Source organism: Falco rusticolus, chromosome 4 (genome assembly GCF_015220075.1).
Source record: "Falco rusticolus isolate bFalRus1 chromosome 4, bFalRus1.pri, whole genome shotgun sequence".
Taxonomy (NCBI): Eukaryota; Metazoa; Chordata; class Aves; order Falconiformes; family Falconidae; genus Falco; species Falco rusticolus.
The window spans coordinates 90,987,296-91,009,796 of record NC_051190.1 but is presented as its reverse complement, the minus strand read 5'-3'; the positions used below and the strand labels follow the sequence as shown (position 1 = coordinate 91,009,796).

The 22,501-nt window shown below is 36.5% G+C and overlaps 1 protein-coding gene across 5 annotated transcripts in view; it reads left to right on the top strand.

Moving 5' to 3' along the window:
• The window catches only part of SUGCT (succinyl-CoA:glutarate-CoA transferase), a 337,866-nt gene that overhangs the window by 26,306 nt on the left and 289,059 nt on the right, over positions 1-22,501 (top strand). For all 5 annotated transcript variants that reach the window (XR_005103899.1, XR_005103900.1, XM_037385361.1 and 2 more), the window contains exons 7-8: positions 15,010-15,101; positions 22,316-22,459. Coding sequence is in view for 3 of the 5 variants with exons in the window: in XM_037385361.1 (XP_037241258.1) it covers positions 15,010-15,101; positions 22,316-22,459 (236 nt within the window). In the remaining 2 variants the exon portion in view is untranslated. The remainder of the gene's footprint in view (positions 1-15,009; positions 15,102-22,315; positions 22,460-22,501) is intronic.

Genomic DNA, 22,501 nt, shown 5'->3' with positions numbered 1-22,501 from the left:
TGATTGGAAATTTGCTTGATGTCAATCAAAGCCAAGGAACTAGTTCTCCCTATGCTGCCAGGGAGTAGGACAGTTTTTCAAACTATCATTCCTTACTTCTTGTGTTCATCATACGAATAAATTAGCTAAAGACTCTGATGCAATCTCTATTTGCATTATACTGTGTTTGCAAGCAGAATTTCTACAATTTAAATGTCAAATTTTCATTTTGGCTGAGCCACTAAACCAGAAAACTTTAATATAAAAAGGCAAAGAATTTGCGTATGTGAAGAAACTAATTGGCAGAAATGCAGATGCCCAAATATTACTTCAGTGATGTAAAAAAAGTACTTTTTTTTCATTATAATTTAGAAAAAAAATCAATTGTTTCTCTGAAGAAACAATTCTTGTTTCTAAGAAAGCAATCAATCACCATGGTGGTGCGTTGGTTTATCGGTGGTGGTCTTATGTGGTAAATAGGTCTGGTGGTAAATTCCCTGAGAGAACAACTTAGATGTGTTTATGTAGCTTCTTTCCTTTACAAAAGTGAGTTTATGAGGCCAGTCAGGATACATTTACATCACTCGATAGTGTTGCGTAGGCAAAAAAAGGGAGCTGTCTCTGAACTAGCGTGGTAAATTGGCCTTCGGGTATTATATTTGCATTGCTTTTGTGGCTTATTGGTTGTGTCATTTATCATGGTGTAGCAGTGTGTGCTGTCAATGTACTCTCATGACATCTTTAGGACCAAAAGATGAATTGTGTAAACACAAAACTTCAGGAAGGAGACTCTGAAAAGAGAGCCATTGATTTAAAGGGAGGTGGTGCTATAGCTGAGGTTTCTGAAAATTGCCCTTATTTGTTTAGGGACAATCACATTTTAAGGACTTGATTTGTTTTGGCAGTAATGTTAAGCTATTATTGTGCCTCTACTTCACTCTTATCTTGTAGACAGTCACCTGTAAAGTCCCCCAAACTCCTTTTGCTTGGCACAAAACTCATTCCAGAATAGAGTCTGTTGCTTTAGGATTGGCACTTTGTAGCCAGTAATTCTTTCCAGAGTGAAATACTTTGTATATGAAATATAAACTGCAATCCTAACCTCATGAAATTTAATTGTTGTAAATGTTATTTATGTATAAAAGGAATCAAATGCTGTTATAACCTTCCAGCAGTTGACTGCTTTATTCAGAAATGAATTATGAGGACCGGTGGAAGCTTTTAATTTGTTTCTCTGCCCGTGGTGCCAATTACTATTGTGCTGAAGCACAGCTATGCAAGCAGAGGGTTCTCTTTGATACTGTACAAGGAATTTGATCCTCATTTTTGCTGCTTATGAAGGTCTCCTAAATCTTTCCTGCTGTTTTGTATCATAGGTGATCCATCTGCAAACAGGTGTTTACCTCTCTTGCTTTCTTGGACACAAATGAAAAACATTTATATGAGTGTGTTAGACCCAGTACTCTCCCCTGCCACCGCCTCCCCCCTTCCCGCCCCCGCTAGGTTTAGTGGTGTATTTGGTGTTTTTTCTTAATATAAAGTTAGGTTATTTTGTGCTAATTTTTACTTTTACTGGAAAAAATGTAATCCTAATCATTCTGAGGAAGACTGGAAAAAAATGACTCCACTGTTAATCAGATATGCAAACAGATGACAAAAAATGGGATTACTTTGAATTACTTCTACTTTATTGTTCATGTCTTTTAATACTCCTTTTTAAGGGTCGTATCTTTTAGAAGCCTGATTAATAGGATTTGAATTTCTGGAATTGCTTGTTAAAATATTGTGGTGATGTTCAAAATCTTCACAGATTTTTTTGTTGTTTGTTTGTTCTTGTTTATGTTGTAATTAAGTTGAAAGTGTCTGCTTAGCCTAAGCACCTGAAACTTGCAAAGGTTTTCTGTGTATCTTACCCCTAGTCAGTTGATTCGGGAACTGTCATGTAACTTTACCTATCAATGACAAACTTAAACCTGTATCTGCTTACTCAGGAAGACTGTCAGCTGCAAACTGTTGGAAGCTGGGAGAATGTTCAAGAAAAATATTAGATAGACTTATCCTGTTCGTGTTGGCATCAGTTTTTCTCAATTGCTGGAGACAGTGTAAGTAGCTAGATGTGCCTTAAGTCTGATCTAGTGCACTTGTTTTCATATTCCTGTGCTACTCTATGCTTTTCACCTAAACTTTTACACCCATTAGACAGCACGAGCACAGATTTGCTGTGCTTTTGGTCCATTCAGGGTGTTATCGATAGAACTGCTGCCCAAATACCAATTGCAGGACTAAAGCCCCTTAAATAGACCTTTACAACCCATTTGGAGGATGTGAGTTGCCAAAAGGTCACAAAATAGAGTATGAACCAGCAAGATATGACAGAGATGTGTCACAGAGCAGTTCAGCTTGGTAGCTTGTAACTGGAGAAGAATCAAGATGAACTTGACTCTTGGAGTCCTTAAGTTTTTCTAGTGGTGATGGTGACAATGCTTTCTAATGTGTTTTACACCAAAAAAGTGTGTATTCAGTTCAGGAGTGATTGAAATATAAGTATCACAAAGGTGCATTTTTAGGGTGTTTCAGAATAAAACCAAACTTTAAAAATATCTCCTTATACAGGACTAATGTAGTTATGCTCTGTCAACACACAGAACCAAAGGATAACTTTCCTACTTAAAACATATTCATGTTGCTGGTAGGTTTATATAATTTTTCTCTGCTGCTTGCAAAACTAGCATACTGGGATGCCAAACAAGTCTATATTCAGAAGAGGAGTCTTCTGTAAAATTTGGTTGACAAACCTTTTGGAACTGAGCATGAGGCTGTTTTCTATACCACAGGCTTCTGTCAGCACAGCTGTGTCGATCAGGGGTGTGAAGAGGTGTGAATGCTGACAGATTTAGCTGTTTTGGCAGAAGCCATTAGCAGATATGTTATCATATTTACAAACCTTTTCTTTTGATGGTAAAATTGGTCTGCTCAGAGATGTGTCTCCGTAGTTTTACATTCTTGTATGAGGTATGATTTGGTCCGGAAAGTTGTATTTGCCCTATGCTTGTGCTTTGCCAGTACCTCTAGAATACTAAAGGCCACTGTCATTGATACAGACAAAACTTCCAAAATGTATTGGTAATCCAAACTAATATGAAAAGGGTGGAAGGTGAAAGGAGGCACGTTAAAACAAAGGTTGCTGAAAAACAGATGGGAGCTGACAGGACCCCTTCTCTGTCAGTAGGATTGATATCCTTGTATGATTCAGATCTGCTGTGCACCTCCAGTAAGGTGGGCTTTTTAGCTGAGTGACACTAAACTTTGAATTTCTGCTGCTTCTGTCATCAGCACACTAGCGGCAGCTAGAGTGTGGGGTTTTTTTTCTTTTTTTTTTTTTTTTTTTTCCTTCCTTCTGTGATTGAGCTAGCCTTTTGCCCTGGCATTAAGCATCCTAGCAGGAAGGCTTTGCTATTTTGTTCCACTATTATTTCTTCATTCACACGTAGCTTGCATGTCTAAAATACTGTGAGTTTAGGAATAAGAAACAGTTGAAAATGAGTGCTGTTCTTAAACACTGTGTTCCTATTCATTGTTCAAAATGAAGCATATATGAAGTTTAATGAACAAGTCATAATTCTTCCTTGCTTTAAAACTAAGTATTGACTTTCAACTGTGCATGGAAGTAATATTTTTCTTATGACTTCACGCTCATTGCTTGTTCTTTCATCTGAGTACCAGTATTTTGTATAAAATCTGAAACTTCAGGATTTTGGACTCTGTCCTAATGAAGAATACCATAGCAGACAGAGAGCCTGTGAGTCATAAGATTTGACACTGGGTTAGTTTACAGTGAATGAAACCAGATTAGGCACTGAAATCCTGGATATGAACAGCATAGCAACACAGTACAATTGTGGAGACACTTACTGATGGCTTAATGTTTATTTTTCAGTAGCTATTATACTTGGACTAGTGCCTAGCTAAGTTAACAGAAATAAAGCTGGAAGATTTTAGGCGGCTTCAGAAGCCTTGCAGTAGGCTTTTATAAAGCAGTATTTGTTGTGTTTAAGCTTTAATATCCTAAAGAGAAGACCCAAGAAAAGATCACCAAACATTTTATTTGTTATTACTAAAGATTTCTCTGCTGGTTTCCAAACGGAATTATTTTTTTCAGGGAATCTCCTGCCTTGTGACCTTCTTACCTGTTTTATGTTGTTTTATTAGACTTTTTTTCCTTGCCTGATAGACTTATTTCGTATGAAAATCGCAGGATTTTTTTTTTTGTTTTACTGTTTAAAATGGTGTTGTTTTGAGATTCACCAAAGAATTGAATGTGACTTATTCAAATGGCACAAAGATCCAGTGTCTCTGTGCCCATTCATGGTATTTTCTGTGGGTGGTGTTAGATTGGTAGGAAGACTGTTAAGTAGCTGGTGTTGACCTGAAAATGTTTCCCAGTAAGCATATGGTCTTCATTACTTCTGTTTTTAAAATACTGTTGTAAAATAGAACACTTTATCAGTAGCTAACAAAGAAAAAGAAAACAGTTTTGGGTGGAGAGGACGCAAAATTTTGCAAAATACAGGCTATTTTTCAATTTTTAGAAACCAAAATGGTGGCAGTATCTGGCACTTTTCCATGTACTTGAACATTAAAAGCACTCTGCATCCCAGTGTTTATGTCAGAGTTGGCTGAAACCCGCTGATCTGCAAGTTGTCTTGTAGAGAAAGCTTTGTCATTGGAAGGTGTAGATGTTACTGCAAAGTAAGGGTGTAATGAGAAGAGGTTTGTGGATAACAGCATTCCTATAAGTGAAAGTTCTTGTAAAGAGAAGAGAATAATCTGTTTGTGATACATGGGACAGGAAGTAACTATTAAAATTTCAGCAAAAAAGATTCCAATTAAACATTAAGAAAAGCTTTCTGACAGATAGGATGGCTTTCTTGTCCAGGAGTAGAGTACTTGTGGATATTTCAAAGTCAAGATAGGGGTGCCTAGTGCCGTTGTGATAATGTCTGCATGAACCCTGACCACCTTTTCAGGAGGAGAATGGGAGGCCAAAATTTTGTAACATCTTGCAAACGAGTACATCTTTCAAAACTAATTTTATGGAACTGTGACTACGACATGCTTACTTGTATAGAACTATGTTCTTTGTACAGTATGAAGGAGTATTATGTATCACATACCTGCTTGGGTTATACTATATGATAGACAGTTCTTTTATTTCTGTCAAAGTCAAGTCATGATCTTAAGATATGTGGGAGTGAATTTGGTAATGAATCTTAAATTTTTATAGCATTCAAACTGAAAAGCTGAAATATAGTGAAAGACAAGGTATGGAAGTAAAGATACCATCTCCAGTGCTATGCATTGCTCTAATTCTATTACCTTTATTACAGTTCTGAAAACCTTCACAAAGTAATGTCCCAAGGTGTTTGAGTACTTTGTCCAATGTAAAGTTTGTTCAGTCTGAACAACTTATCTTGTTATATTTTATATCTTGTTATATTTTATATTGTATTTATTTACTTAGAAGGTGTTTCTTATCGATGACAGAGAATTTGATTAGAGGTCATTGTGTTAGGAAAATCTTTAGAGGGGAAAAAGACAAGTAATGAGGAAAAATCTTTAGAGGGGAAAAAGACAAGTATGTGAAATACCAGCTGTGTCCACTATGGATTTTTTTTGTTAAGGCCAAAGATTCTTTTCACATAAGACCCTTCCTAAGGAGCCAATTGGCAAAATCTGTTAGTACAAAAATATTCAAGTTAGGCAATACATTGAATTAAACTGTTATTAGATTCAGCTGTTTCAAGTAACCAGATGCATTTAGTTCTTACCACTCCACATATTAAATTCCTGTAAATGATCAGCAACTATTATATTTAACTATGCATTGTATAATCAGGGAATCTGTTAACGCGAAGAATATTCAAGATCACTTTCATATTTATTTCCAAAAAAAGGCTCTTGCAACTTCTCTTTATGTTCACTTAGTTTCTAATGTACTGGTAAGTTACTGCGACTTTCTACTTTCATCTGATCTGCAAGACATTTAAACTTCAAGCTGAGATTTAAACCATCATTAGGTTGCATAGAAAATTAATGTTCTGTCAGGACTGCAAATGAAATTAATGTTAAAATTTGTGCTTTTTGAAATAGGGTGTAGATGTGTGCTTATTCTTTGAGATGAGTAAGGGTTGAGCTGTGTGTGTGTATTTGGTGTGTATAAACCAAAGAGAACTCGGGCTCAAAAAGTATCAGTAAAGTTGCCAGGTTGGAAGGACAGCCTGGAATTTTAAGAACTTATTGTATTCCATATAACTTGAGTAATCCTCTTTGGGAGTTAAACTTCACAGATCTTTTTTTTTTTTTTTTTGGAATTTTTGAAAAAATATTTGGAAAGTTTAGAAAGAATTTCATACTGATTTTGGGTTTGACACTTCTCCACCTTCAGCCCCTTGAGGGACTGACTATCTATTTGATCTTAGGGGGAGAGTTCAGGGTTACAGTACACACGCTCATGCGTGTGGAAGCGCAGCCCCTGGGTGTAGCAGAGTGCTTAGTCAAGGTCAGCTTCTTAACTGGATGCTGCTGCACAGATTTGTCTGTCCACAGAACTATGTATATTCACAACAAATGAAGGTCTGTTCAGGTAATATCCACTTTAGAATGTATGTTTTCTGATTCAGATGACAAATAATTATGTACTTAAGTAGTTACTTTAAATTTCTGTCATAGGATAAAAATGTCCTTACCAGAGACTACTGTGTATCTGTGGCCTCAGAGCTGGGCCTTCTCTAAGGCCATCCTGGCACTGTACTGCTTGGCCATGGCAGTATAAATATTCATAGAAAATACACCTTGCAGGTACTCCTTAGTTTTACACATTTTTCACTACAGAAATAGCTAAGTTCTTAATATCTGTTGAGCTGAAGTTTGGTGTATTTCTGTTGACTCCTGGCTGATGCCCAGCATTTAGCCAGGTGCTTCTCAAAAAAAATTTGCTCTCCTACCTTAGCAGTAATAGCATGGCAGAGGTGTGTGGCTGGGGTTCTGTCAGAGTTGGTGAGGACACACAGAGGTTAGGCAGCTCACCACGGTATGTTGCTAGTTTCTATGCAAGTTTTATGGCATGGATAGATTCTAGAAGAATGGCATTGCTACACTGCTAGGAGTAATTGATGTCGCTATTTAAAATTAGCTTTTACAATATAAGTATTTGGAGTCATAAGGTAAACTTTATCTATACTGAGCAGGGTACAAGGAGTGAGCTGTTGCCTTTAAGAGTGTGTAGGTAAGAATATTTGTGTAAACCGAAACAATATTGGGGAATCTGGGTGTGTCTCAGCCTCCTTACAAGATGGGGGAAAAAGTTTGAGTACTTAATCTGAGTGTCATCTAAAAGCTAAAGCTTTTAATTGATTTTTTTTTTTTGTTTCCAGAAAAATGGTTACCATGTTGCATTTGATTTCTGAGGTCATGTAAAAGAGTGCCTCCTTCTAGACTGGGAAGCTGGTGCTGCCTTAAAATTCAGTGCCAAGCTAAACTTCAGCTGACTTAGCAAAAGAGAGTGATAGCGGCATCTCTTAGGTAACTACAGTTTAGGTTATGGAGGCAAGAACTGCTTTCTTTTAACTTACATTTGGTTTATCGAAAGGCTAGAAGAAGTTTTCAGGCTTGATTAAAAGCCTCTTGAAAACCAGGCTTGCGTTGTTTGAACCGGTCTGTGGCTTGTCTCCCAGAAGTGTGGTGGTGTTTCAGAGCAGTGCGTGAGGCTTAGTACCCAGATCGCATGAAGATTGCATGTAGTTGGATAACTGGTGGAGGCTGTTGTTCGTTCCCTTCTAGTCTTTCAGTAGGTAGATCCTAGTAGAAAGTTTTGCATTTGATTTAATAATTTATTTTAGCTTTGCCTTCCAACTTATGACACCTGATTTTGTTTAAATATAGGGTTAGAATGTCTGAATCGGCATGTGTAAAAGCAATAAAGTAACTGATATATTTTACTCATTCAGAATTGTCAATTGGGAAATGAAATGTACTTGTCAGATTGTTGGTCAGATTTTATGCCTGCTGACTTAAGTTTTTTTCGGTTTTTTTTGTTTTTTTTTTTTTAACTCCTTTACTCTCTTGACAGTTTGCTCTGACTTCACCTTTTCGTATCGGTTCTGATCTCCTGTAAGTTGCCTACCCAGGAAGTTGTACTTCCTTTCCTTCTGACCAACACATGGCAAGCATTTTCCAAAAGTCTTTACTCATTTTGCTAACGTATTTGGCAGCACTGACATTGCAAAGTTTCATATAATGCGTCTGTTAGATTTTTGGCTTTTGTCATCACAGAGAATTGCTTGTGTTCTTCTGCTTGTTTCATTAATCTTTATTAAGTAAAGATGTAAGCTGTCTTTAATTGAATGTTTTCTTTTGGCAATAGAACAAGTCAAAAGGTGTTTCTCATTAATTTGTTATTCAGCAGGGATAGCCATCTATCTGGATTGAATTTGTGACAATGTTTAGGCCCTATTTGTAGAAATGCCTATGCTGAACATATTTTTCTATGTTTTGCTCAGAATATCCTATACAGACTGATTTTATAATGTCATTTGTCATGTGGAATTGAGCTACAGGGAAGTGGTCTGTGTTGACAGCATGTCTCCGTGTTGGTTTTCCTCTCCCTTAGTACAATGTGTTTTATATTTGGTCTTATAAGTTTTATCATGCTATCAAATCATGAAGAGTGCAGAAATGATGGGCGTTTGGTTTCTCTAGCATGTGATACAATATTTTGGACAAAGGTCATAATGAGAAATGCTGGCCCCCATTTTTTTTTTTTTTAATGACACAGAAAGGATAGTCAGAGTTTCCTGTAGCAGTTAATTACAGGGCAGGGTCATCATGAGCTTGAAGCAAATTGAATTGAAGAAATGAGAGCAGCGATTTCAGGTGTGCATGACTTCTTTTGTCTGCCTTCCAGCTCCCATGCCTTTTAGTATTTTTTTAAGATTTACTTCTTCTCTGTTGTTTCGTAGAAGGTGCAAACTGTGTTTATGACCCACTATCCTGAGGGAAGTGTTAAATTGCAAATCAAAATGCACAAACCTGAGAAATGAAGAAGCATTCTGTTAAACTTTGTAAAATCCCGAATGAATTTAAGGTAACCTACATAAAAATATTGGTGTTAGGGTGATTGTCCTTCAAGTGATGATATTGCAAACACAGTGCGCCCGTGTATTCCAGATGCTTTCAGGCAGCTCCTAGTTGAAATGAATTGTTTTTATACACGTTAGGAATCCTGTCATCATATTGTCAGTAACTCCTAAGCAAGGAAGCAGGATGTCCAAAATGTGTGTTCAGTACACGTCTTGGAATAGCGTAGGATCTACGGACACATGGAACTTTGTCTGGGACAAAGTTGTTTATTTGGTTTCCCTGCTTTCTTAAAATTTATGAGTCTGCCATAATGTAGCTTAAAACTCCACTGTCATCTGGGAAATTGAATAAAGCTATGTTGTATCAACATAGTATATAAAGCTAAACCTGAAAGACACATTAGTCTGTTTTTTGAAGAGTCTTTTGGAAACAGTTTTTTGCTAACATTTTTAAATTTAGTGTGACATTTTTGAGCATTCTGGCATTTGGCAGCTCGCTACTAACACTTTATGCAGTCTAACTGCTTTTACTGTTATTACATTTTCCTAATCTTCATGCCTGACCTTTCTTCTCACTTCATAATATTTATTTCTGTCTCTCAGAAGAGATCATTTAGTGTAGATTCCAAAGCAAAGTAATATCTCTCATGTGATAATATATTGACGTTTTTAAGGGGGATAAAACTAGCAGTAGCTTGGTATGACAGTGTTATTTTTTCCCAAACTTTTGTCCATATGATGCCTTGTAAATACTATCATTTTTCCTGTGTTATGTGCCAAAGCTTGAGTGCCATCACATGGAAACTTGTGTACTTAGCACAGAAGTGATAGCTTCATTGTGTCAGAGGTGACTTCTGCCTTACAGGCTAAGTGGCCCCTGTCATCAGAGCAAGAATGTCAACACCAGCCCAAGAGAAGTAGCTAAGATTTATTTCCCATTGAAGAGTGTTTGTTTACTAGGTCTCTCTGACCTAACTAGAAAATCTGGGGGAAATAAATACTTTCTGTCCTTCCCTTGTCAGGAATTGTGATGTATTAATAACGATGTAATTTAATCTGATAATAGCAGCAGTCTTAGTTTTAATTGGAGGGGTGTATATTGCCAAATTCATGGGAAATTTGTTTTAATCCATTTACCAAATGGATTCTTACATCAGTTGCAATTAGTGTCTTGCATAGTACTTTTGTAATGTCGCTAACAGCTAGTGATGAGGATCTTAGTGCAGTTGTAGCGTTACTGTTTATCTTGAGCGGTTAATCTCTCAGTTTGCTAGATAAATATTTTGTAGGCATCATGAGTCTTCTCTTATTGCTCTGTAACAAGATATGCCATCAAACAACTGGAGGCTTTTTTTAGAACGCTGTGAGCTGCATTATTGATGTTACTGCTGCCTTATTTTATGAAACTTTGTCATAAATCCCCAAATTTGAAAAAATAGGTACAGGAACAGATATATCCTTTTTATGTCACATTAAGCATGTCTCATTTGAAATATACTACACTGTATGTTCGCTGCAGACTAACAAAGGGAGACAGTGGAGACCTTAGTTAAGAATATTCTTTCATAAATTTTCAGCTGCAAATTTATCTTAAACCACTCACAAGTTCTGAAAAACAGAAGATGTTAGTATCACCAGCATAATATTATACGTATATATATAATTATAAGTATATAATAATAAATATCACAGCATGTCTGTGATAATGCAACACAGGATTGCCAGCGGCATACAGGATTGCAAATGGAAAGCTGTGGCATTCACTTTGCAAATGTCTGTCATAAAGCCCACGTTTCCCTAAGCTGAATCCAAAGTAGCCAGTACAACTTGTCTTTCATACTGGTCTCATACCCAGTCATTTTTTCTTGCTCACAAAAGGTAAAGACAATAAATGGTAGCTTATTATGGAGAAGGTAGGCTTGGCTGCAGGGTCGGAGAAGAACAGAAGGATTTATAGATGTGACTGTGCTGAATAAGCAAATAGTCCTTTAGTGGACAGCTAGAGTTGTGTGTCTAGTGGTTTCAAATGTCTTGCCATGCAGATTATATGATGTTTTGACAATGAGAGTTTTTAGGAGGGTACTTGGAGATCCGACTGGAGGCTGTGTGACTTGTAACTGTTTGAATGTGAAACTGATGTACATTTTGCAGTAGAACAAAACCGCTCATACTGCCAACAGTTTTGAGATCTAGGTATGTAAGCATGTTGCAGGTATCAGAATAAATTGTGCTCTTATGCAAGGTGTAGACATAGGGATTTTGGGAGTCAATAGAGATTTGGGGGTGTGCAACATTTTTTTTTTTTTTGCTCTTTCCAGATTCTTTCTCATACAAATCTAAAACTTGACATGGGATTAAGCATCTATGCAGCTCCCACCCCATCTGAAATAATAAAAGAGTTTTCTAAATCAAATCATTTACGTTCTTTTGTCTCTCCTCTGAAATAATTCCCAGAAATAAAAACATTTTCACGGGACCTAAGGTCTAAATTAATTTCTCTGCTGGTGGAGAGATTTAAATTATGCCTGTCGCTCCTAAGGAGGTGAACTCCACTAGAGGGCAGTCCGAGCAAGAGTGTGATCAGTTGCGTTGTTCCTCTTCAGACCTTTGCTGTAAAGTCTATTCTTTCTGCATTCAACAGGGATTATCTTTGCAGCCTGCAGATTTTTTGTTGTATCTAAACCGGATAAGCCGGTAAACTATGTTATATGAACAGGAACCGATATTTAGGGTTAAGCATGTGTAATTGCAATCTATGCTTTTGCATGCTTGACTTAAGTGTGGGCGAGTGCAGGGTATTTGGAAAACAGGAACTCGGGTGGCATTTTTCTATCTTTAAGAAGTGTTTTATTTATTTTTTATGTATATGTACACAGATATAAAAGTCTGGTGTGTATATATTACAATTATGGTGAGATCTGTTGAGCCAGGCTGAAAATTTTTCTGAATGAATTTTGTGCTCTCCTTCAAACATTTTGTATTTGTGCTCATAGTTGCTTCTAAAACTTCTGCACTGGTTTGCTCCACTGACCTGTGTAGTTTAGTAGAGTGATAATGTTCAGCCTCTGATTTTTGTCTGGATAATGACATCTTTCATTTTGTAAGAATAGGTGTTTGTTACTTAACTGTTACAGTTAGATGGCTACCTCTTCCAGGCATTTTACATGTCCGTAGTTCCCGGGGCAAACCATCTCCAATGACAACAGATTTTGTTCCCACACTAGCTTTGTCGGTTCAGAATTCAGATCAGAAGCAAAATTATGCATTTTTTTCTGGTTAATCTCTGTGACCTGTGAAAACTAATTAACATTCCTTAGAACCTCTAATTTTAACCAGAAAACCTTGTTTTGAACCAGGCTGCTATAATGTGTGAAAAGGACTTAAAAAAAATCATGTTTCTAAAATACCACTAGAAAGATGCATTACTTGTTGCCTGTCACCTTTTCTGAATATAGTATAGTGTTTGAGGGATCAGTGTTTGTCCTTACCAGAAGAGCATTGCAAAGCATTTTATAGTTGTTCTGTCTACATACTAACACTTAATTTTCAGATGTTTTTCTGTTTATGAAAACATGTTGTGTGAGCAGACGTGTTGAGATAGTTTTCTGTCTTAATAATGAGGGCCAGTACATAATTTCTCACTTACTTCAATATGCTTTTCACTATTCATTAAAGTTGTTTGAGTATATGGTTTTTTTTTTTTTTATTGGAGCAAGATTCGTGTTTGAAGTGGCCCCACACATTTAAATGGTTTTAAAATTGCTACAGTTCATTCCATGAGATAATGGTATATGTCTAGTTAGAGCCCTTCAGAGCATTTTTGGGTTGATCCACCTATTTTATTTGCTAGTTCTTTGATGTTTGAAAATGAAAACACTGTTATTTTCTGTGAAGTGTGTGAATATGAAAAGAAATGTCACCAGTTGTTCTCTAGGGTCTCCAGTCAGCTGTTGTCAGAGACATGGTTTGAATAAACGGGGTAAACTGGTAGGTTTTTTTTTCTTCTCTCTTGTGAGTAGTGAAGTCAATAGGTACAGGTTTGACCATAGAAAAATGTCTAATCCTTTCTTCTGACAAGTTTATTTGAGGCCACATTGACAAAGGTAATGTGTTGGCTGTCGTATCCTGATATTTATTCCCTGTGGACCACAGAGTGTAGAAGTTGAGTTCTTCCTCAACTTGCACAATGTGGATCTGATGTCTCTAGAGAATAGCAGGTAATTAAGAAATTTGTGGCGTAATGGGGAAATCGGTATGGCTTAGTGCAATTGTTTTGCCTGGTATGATTTACTAAATACTAATTGGAGTAGCAAAGTGCGTTAACTCCAGTTTGAAGTGATCATTGTTCTCTTGCACTGTACATTAGAAGCCATTTACGAATTTTGTATGTAACAGCCTTGGTCCAAGTGGAGGAGCTGAGGAAGATTACCCCAATGACTAACTTTTAATTGTGTGCTGTAATGAACATAGCCAGTGCTTAGACCATTGCATCTACCAAATAGACTGTCTGTATATAGAAAAAACTGTTTTGGGAGAATTATTAAAAGGAGTTTAGGAGATTAAGGAAGTTTTATCTTGCAGTATATGTTGAAATATTCTTATTTTAATACTGTCCTCACAGCTAAGAGTAATACAGAAACATTGCCTTAAAAGTGCCAGCCAAACTAGGAATCTTGTCTGTGACAGATATCTCCTAACAGTTTGCTCCTGCAATTAGGGGATTTCTCCTAAAGATATTTGAAAGGAAAAAGAAAGCATAAGAATAGCTTTTGGATTTGCTACCTCTTTGAGGAGGAGGAGAGACTCTAATATCTGAGTCTTAAGGGCTCTGATGGTTTCTATTAGTTCTAATAATAGCAATCAAACATGTTGCTCCTTCCCTGATGACTTCTCCCCTCTGTGGTGGTGGTCACTGGGTCCATAAAAAGAAAACCAGACTTGGCTTTTTGACTACTTAAGGTCATTACATTGTACAGGTACAGTATATTAACTGTCTCCAGTTTCAGCCTTAAATTATTAGGTTATACCATGACTGAACAGGGCAGTAACCCCTGGCAGAGGAATAGGATTAGTGTCTGGATTTGTAACCTTTTCAGTTGATCCAGCAAGACCTCCTCAGTGGGAAGATTTTGTGGTGGCTGTTGAAAGAACATGTTGAGTTAAAGCAGACAAAAGCAAGACAGCATCCTTCTGGCTATAGCTGTTCATTCAAAGTTAATTCTATAGCTGAACAAAGCTGTATTTATGTAGTTCTGTTAAAGTTTTTCTGTATTTTGTGTTTCATTGTTGCTAACCCTTGCCAAACAGATTGTGTGTACTTGCTAAAGGGCCAGCCTTCCCCTCTGTTGTAAACAATGTTTTATTTCAAAGGTAGTTCTATTGATGTGGAATAAAGTAAGAGATGTAGGAGAGGAACAATTAATGTGTCTAAACCACAGTTCCATGATTTTAGTATCGCTTGTGGTATTCCAGGTATCTTTATGGCAGAGTGGATATATAACTCAAGCAGCATGGGCCCAGTTGGACAGCAGTTAGAGGCCCGTAGAGATACCATGCAGCCTCGAAAATGACATCTGAATCCCACCTCAGCTGACACAACAGATTAAAAAAGGGATTCTACCCAAAGTGAATGAAACATAGGAGGGCAAGGAATCTGTCTAGAATTAATACTAAAGACATCATCAACCTGCACAGGATAAATCTAACAGTAAACTCTTAAAAATATGCAGGAATTAATAGAATACCATAGCATTCATTGGTTGTACAGTGTGGACAACTTGTGAAAAAAAGCTGATGAGTAATATTAATTCGTTCCTTTTTGTACTAATATGGTAATATGTGCTTGTCATACTTGTCCTTGATGGAATTACTAATTGTTCCCTTTCTGTTTTAGGTTATGGTCAGACTGGTCCAATGGTTCAGAGAGGTGGATATGATTCCATTGCAGCTGCTGTTTCTGGTCTCATGCATATCACAGGGCATGAGGTATGGTGCTCAACTTAGCAATCTAATAGCTTTTTTTGTGCTCTATATGAAACCTGACGCTGCATGGAGCAAGTTAGCTTATGCTAAGACGTCTGTTATACATGCCCTCCTGAATCTGACAAGAGACATATCTCTGGGAATCTAAGAAAATGATAGTACTGACATCCTTCAAGTATCTCACTCCAGGCTTACAAAGCCAACACCAGAGAAACAGAAAATGTAAGACAAATGGTATCCTAAACCTCTAGTGAATAAGCTGGCAATTTATGCCAACCTGTTAATGGCCACTTGTAGTCACTTCAAGAGCTGTAATAGACATATTGTTGACACCTGGATGATGGAACCATACATATATATGGGAATTCTCACCTATGCTTTGATACTGATATTCCCTCTTTGAAAGAGGGAATTATGAAACCATCCAAGTAACTCTGACAAACTTTTTCATCATCCTGCCTGAAAATAAGCAGAGAGATGCCATTAGTGTTTCTGGAAAAGATTTATGTGCTGCTATTTCCACCTATATCCAAGGTAGCTCCAATAGTGCAGGAAGCATAGAGGGAGTCTAGTATCTGGATTTCAGGGATGCATAGAATGTGTGTCTTTACCTTGGAAAAATGCTGGTCAAGTAAGCGTTTACTTAAGCTGACTTTGAATCACCTACAGAGCAGGGGATGTTGTCTCCAAATGTTGCTTAAGTGAGATAGTGTTACAGGTCTGTTCTAGGCATCATAAACATTAGTTTCTGTGGTGGTGCTGTTGGTACTCTGGAAGCAGTAGTGCAGATCTTTAGAATATGATACTTGCATGCCCTAGATAAACAAGGAATTAATCAAGTTTATGTACTTAGTGTCAGATACTCATGTTTGTCTGGGTTTGTTGAAAGCTAACCAAGCATGATCTGGATAACTCAACTGTAGGATTGATATTCTGCAGATAGACTTGTTTTCTGCTGAGAACAATGGCAAACATCCGAACTCTGTGCCTTGTGGCAATTATTGTTACCAGAGCCCTCCTTCCTGTTAAAAGAAGAAGAAGAAAAAAAAAAGTCAGGCATTGTTAGACTGAGTAAGCTGAAGGATTTCGTGCCTAATGTCCTACGACAGTCTGCCCATTGCTGCCATGTTAATGATACCCATAGGATGTTCCATCTCGGAAAAGACATGAAGTTGAGCACAGTCCTTGCAGGTACTTCTCCTCGAATGTATAATGCACATATGCACTAAGCAATGACTGACCACAGTAATTGTAGTGTAAATAATCTTTAGATTCTGACCCTGGTGTCTGTAGAGTGAAGGTTAATATTTCCAATTCAGTGCCAGAAACTTCATGCACACCTCAAAATTTACCAAACAAAATTGAATGGGAGTATAAACTGGTAGAAAGGGGCAAGTGTTGTTGGTACCATATGAATTATGTATGTTGAAACAATTGAAAAAAAAAAGGACCCTTGTAAAGCCTTGCAATGATATGTGAACGACAGAAAATACAAGTGTTATACTGAATAATTGCATATAAGTTGTATTATGAGAGTAATAGTCCTCAGTGGCCATTATGAAGATGGATTTTATTAAAAGGCTGTGGTAAGTTGTACACTGGAAATCCAGATGTTCGCATCACCTCACCAGGACTTGAGGCAATGTAATCATAGGAATCATTTAATCATTGTTAGTAACAGTTCTGTCTATTCACTGGGGGCTCTTAACAATTCATTTAAACTTAGTCATTCTCTTGCATGATTAAAATAAACATGCTAAAACTTGCTTCTAATTTTTCCTTATTTTAAGTTGTTTATATAGTATTTCATCAGTTTCCCAAAACCCTTTTCTGATGTATAGTTCTGTTTGAAAGACTTAAGTGGTCAATGACTCCAGAGAAGCAAATGTGCCTTTTGTTGTTGTAGTGAAAATTTACTCACGTGGCTTTAAAATCATATTGTCTGCTTGTTCGAAAGTTACTTTAAAATAATAATGTATTATTAATAGTAAGATTTTCCATGTTCTACATTTATGTTCATGTCATTGGGTTGTACTTAAAATTCTACAAAACCAGCTCTGAAAAAAAGTAGAAAACTTTGTTTCAGTCAGCATGTGGAAAAGTGGCCAAAGCAAGGAAGAAAAAAGAATCTTACTGACTTTTCGTGCTGTCATACTTTTAGTATATGAGTTCCATGTTATCTAGTCAGCAAGTAATTCAAGGTTTAATAAAGTAACATGACCATTTGAAGCATAACCTAGTAAACTAGAATATGATTTTTTTTTTCCTTAAATAAAATTGAAAGTGCCAGTCTTATAGACTAGGAAAAAAGTTATAACAGATTGTCTTGGCTGTGTACTGCATTGCAGTAGGTATGGATAAATCAGCATAATAACATCAGTATAGCAGTGCTCTGTGGAAACTTCCCATTAAACAAGCCATTGAATGTGCTTGCACAGTGGTCTTAGAGGTGTCAGCTGATGCAGTAGACAAATTATAATGAATTAGAGCAACAGTAGCAAAACATCTACATACATCACCAAAGTGCTTAATTTTGAGGTATGCTAATATGTATTTACAGTTCCTCACTAAGCATTTTAGTAACAGGATATTAAAAATATGTCCTGTATCTGACATTTTTAAAATGGATAGAACTAATAGCAGTATATATTCCACAAACTTTATTGGGTACTGAGGCTGTGCCTTCAGTCAGTAAAGTCTTACTATTAAGCCATGAAATCAGTATATTACCAGCACAGGATTTTGAGCAAAACTTAAACCTTCATTAAGTCTGTCACATATATAACATTAATTTTCTTCAATATTTTATATTTCATGTAACAGTATGATTTTGGAGGCAGTGAAGAGATCAGTGGAAGAGATGGAAATTTCTAACTGAAATGTATTTTATTCAAGCTATCTTTTTATAAAGGGGATAAAGTTAGTGTAATACAAATGTGGAATGTGCCAAAGATATACAGTAATATAACATTTGGCGCACAGTGTATACCTCCTGAAGGAGAGGCAATATCATATTCTTTACACGTCTGATTTTTAAGATCTGAGAGAAGATTCTTGCATAAAGAAATCCTGAATGGCTTGCCTTTTTTTGCTAGGAAATCATTGTTACTGCAATGACTTAATGCTAATTATTTTGAAATGCTTCTGAGCAAAGTTCTGAACCTTGAAATCGGGCTGTAACTTCTGCAGTATTGCAAAGTTACATGCACAAACAATTGCATTTGTGCTAGTGTTTTTGGTGATTGTACAAAATCAAACCCATTCAGTGTACAGTGGAATGTCATCTTTAAACCATGTTTTCATGTGCAGAAATCTGCATGGAGTTCAAGCTCTTACACATGTACTTGATTACCTCTGTATTAGAAATGTATGACACCTGTGAAATTTGAAATTCTAGTGTGTGTATGAAAATTTACAAGCAATAGTGGGGAATCTGTTCTGTGTAAATCTGTACCACAAACCCATTCTGAATAAAAGTAATTGCTTCAAGCAACATTGTTTTTCTTTACACAAATTAAAATATGCTAAAGGAGGAAGTTTACACTGATGATACTTTTATTGTCCTGGATGACATAATTTATAGGTATTTCCTGGTTAAACGTTACATTCCAGTTTCATATTTGATGAATAGAAAGATTTTATTTTATATTTTCAGATACATCCGTACCAGATGAATATCACTTTGATGAAAATGTCTATGACTCATTAAGGCAGTAACTTGAAATTAATTAAATAAAACCCAATTTGGTTACAAATTTCCTTCCATCTTCAAGTGGATTATAACATGCATTTTTTGGTATTTAGAGTTATCTTTATGTTGGTGCATTCTTTCTTGCTGAAGAAATATTTATGTTTTACTGAACACGAGACAGCAAGACATGATTGGGATCTATGATACCAGAGGGGCCATTCTTCAGCTCAAAACCAAACAAACTGCAACAAAGGAGTACACGTGGTGTATAGCTCAGAGCTGTTGAAAAATAAAGCCATTGCTGGTTCATATTAGCTTCAGTAGCTATTTCCCATCCATAATGACTACTGGACTTTGAATATTTTTATTAAGCATGTCATTTCAGAACAATTTCCATTTTTAGTGGATCATTTTTATATTACTGTTGTGAGTTTGGGTAGAGAAATAATGTCAAAAGGCAAAAAAATAACTGGAGTGGAAGCTTCCAAAACGTGTTGTGGCTATCTCTGGGCCAGAATATGTTCACAAATTGTAAAGAATTTAGCAAATATAAAAACCTAGGAATAAAAGTGTAAACTAGTGGTAAGATTGAGCAATACCAAAGTGCAGTGATGGAAGAAAAGGTCTGCTGTACTGGAGTGGATCTTCATTGTTTCAATGAGCAAAGGGCATGTCCTGGTGCTGCCTGTAATTAGGGTTCAACCCAGCCCTTGAGCCTGGATGGCAGCTTTGTTTGCTGAAATAAGTATTTTCTCCCTGACTAGGGTTACATGCTGTCCCTCTACCAGAACAGTAATACGACTTTTGGCTGGCAGAGGTGATGGTGTTTGTTACTTTTAAAACTATTCACTTGAATAAAAGCTACTGGGTAGATCCTCATAATGTTAGCTACACAGAAGTACTGCTGTGCTATGAGAAGCCCTGTCTAAAGAAAAGTTTCTCAGTGCGTGTACCTTTATCCTTCCTATAAAGCAGCTTTGTACCACTTGTTCTGCAGCATAGAGGTGAAAACCTGAATGACTCTGTTGCATAGTACTTACAGCTGTGCATCCTGCCACAGGAAGGCTGGCTTATGGCACAAGTGGACATTAGAAGCAGATTAAAGGGTGAAGATGGCAGCTACTCGTGGATCTGGGTAGAAAGACCAAGGAAGAGCACAAATTGTGTGGATTGCTGCAGAATTCTAGGTTGTGGAGTATTAGGATGAAGTAAAGCTAACACGTTAAAAATAATGTAGCAGTATAGTGCTAGTAGTTTGTAGAAGTGTTCTGTAAGGGGAAATTCTGGAAGTATTTTTAGAAATAAAGGTGAACTTTTTACTTAGGCAAAGGAAGTGTTTGCTTTAAAATGTTAGGTGGTTTAGTACTTGATGAGGTAAGTGCTGGAATCAAAGCTCAAGAATTCAAATTCACCTGTAACAATCTATTAAAATTGTCATGATTTTTATATCTTCAGGGTGTAGTTTTCTCTATCAAGGATGAAATAAATGACTCTTTGAAAACAGTGGAAAGTGTTTTCAAACTAAGAATGTTGCTGCACATCTGTTTGCAAAATTTTAAGTCTTCTTGATTTCCTCTTATCCTAGCAGCTTGGTTGCAATGAAGAAAGAACAGTTTAACAAACTGAGAACTTAGAGCAGATAATGTGGGCAATTTTTTTTTTTTTAATTCTGATTTGTATTTCTTTGTGATAGCTCTGAGGAGCAAGCATCTTCTCACATTCTATTTAACATTCTCAGTAGGCCTATGCATACAAAAATAAAGAATTTCCTTTCCTATTTTCCCCCAGAGTTGGGTACAAGGTGAGTGGTATATAGATGGAACCTTTGAGTTGTCCTTTCCCTTGGGAATCTGAAGTACTTAAGTGTAGAGTATGGAGAAGAAGAAATAAGAGATTCTTTGAAAACCTGAAGGTACTCACTAAAGGAAGAGTACACTTTAAGGATGTGTAGTTTATGCATCATCCTTCATGTGTACGCTTTATATAGTCACAGACTAATCCTTACTGCAGTTTGAATGATAGTAACTGAGATTTTTTTAATTTTTGTCGTATTTAATACTGATTTTATAATTTTGTTTAGTTACTTTTATGATATGAATAAAATAGCAGCATTTTCCTTCTTATATAGAAAATACTGTACCTGTACTACAGTCTTTTTTCCTAGACTTGACTTATTAATGCAATTGAAAATGCAGTATGATATTATTTTTCTTAAAATATTTTTTAACTTATACATGATTTGATACCAGGCTTATGTAAATCCTGTTGGAATGCAAAAGAAAAAAAAATGTGGTGAAGATAAAGTTTTAAATGTTTTACTTGAAGCCAAGACACTTTTAAAAATATAATTATCAGTAAACATAACGCTTGCAATCTTACAAGTATGACTGCACTTGGAAGTTTAGACATGACTAATTAATTCTGTAAATTTCATTTAATTGAATTTATGCTAGATTAGTTTAAAGGCATTTATGCAATTTTTGACAAAGGTTATTATTTATCAAATATACTGATTTTAAGTTGAGTTATGATTCACTTAAGTGCTGAAACTCCGAAACAGTCGGTTAGCTTTGCATTGGTATTTGTGGACTGAACTTCAGGGTAAGCAATTACTGTCAGAAAGAGCATCCAACCACAAACTTTTCAGACTAGGAAATGGGAGAATGTCTCAGAAGCAGCACCTTTTAAGCTCCTATGATAAAAGCCTACCTTGACTGAAATTGTAAGTTCATTTTGCCATTGACTGCAGATGGGCTGTATTTTGTAGCAATGATTAGGGAAGTTCTGAAACACATGAAGTAAACCAAAGGTTCTTCCCTTGATGCTTGAGAAAGGAATGACATGCTGAAAATGGAGACTTGAACCACCAGCTTTCCAGTGATTGTTGTTCAGAAGGTCAAGGAGTTGCACGTACTTACATGTGTAACCTGTACATGTGTAAATAAAAATAAGTTGGTTTTGTTTTCCCACTGAAAGCCTGTGGTGTGTATATTGGAAAATAAAACCCCTGAGATTTGGCTGGGGGAGGGCCAGAAGAAGAGGGAGAAAAAGAGTGAGAAGAGCTAAACAATATGGTTCTGCCTGTCGGACAGACATGTACCTGGGTCAGTGTACTGTGGAAATTCTTTAGACCTTTGGCACCTAGGCTTGATGAAATTCAGTTTTCACTGGATTCTCTTGTCTCTAACAATATCTCTTTTCTTTTTGCACTGGTGAGTTGAAGCATTATGTTATTAGGCCAAAAAGTAGCACAATAAAGCATTCACTATTTGTAGCCTGCAGCGTTGTGAAGTTAGTGTTGTGTAGGTACTGCAAGAACATCTGTTCTTTGGTGGTAATTTTTATACTTTAGTTCATTCAAAGATACTCTTCTTGCAGAACCATGTAAACACTTTTTTTCAGATGAGTCTGGTGAAGAATGTACAAAACCACAAAAAGTAATGGTTTGCCTCTGCTTGTTTTCTTTTCTGCTTTTTTTTTTTAAATTGTTTTGTTTGTTTTTGGGTGTTTTCTTCTTTTTCTTCAGGATGGTGAGCCAGTTAGACCAGGAGTAGCCATGACAGACCTTGCTACTGGGTTGTATACATATGGAGCAATTATGGCTGGTTTACTTCAGAGGTATAAGACGGGGAAAGGACTGCACATTGACTGCAATCTCTTGTCATCTCAGGTAGGAGTTCTAAAATAATTGCTTTTAGTTGCAAGGATGTTT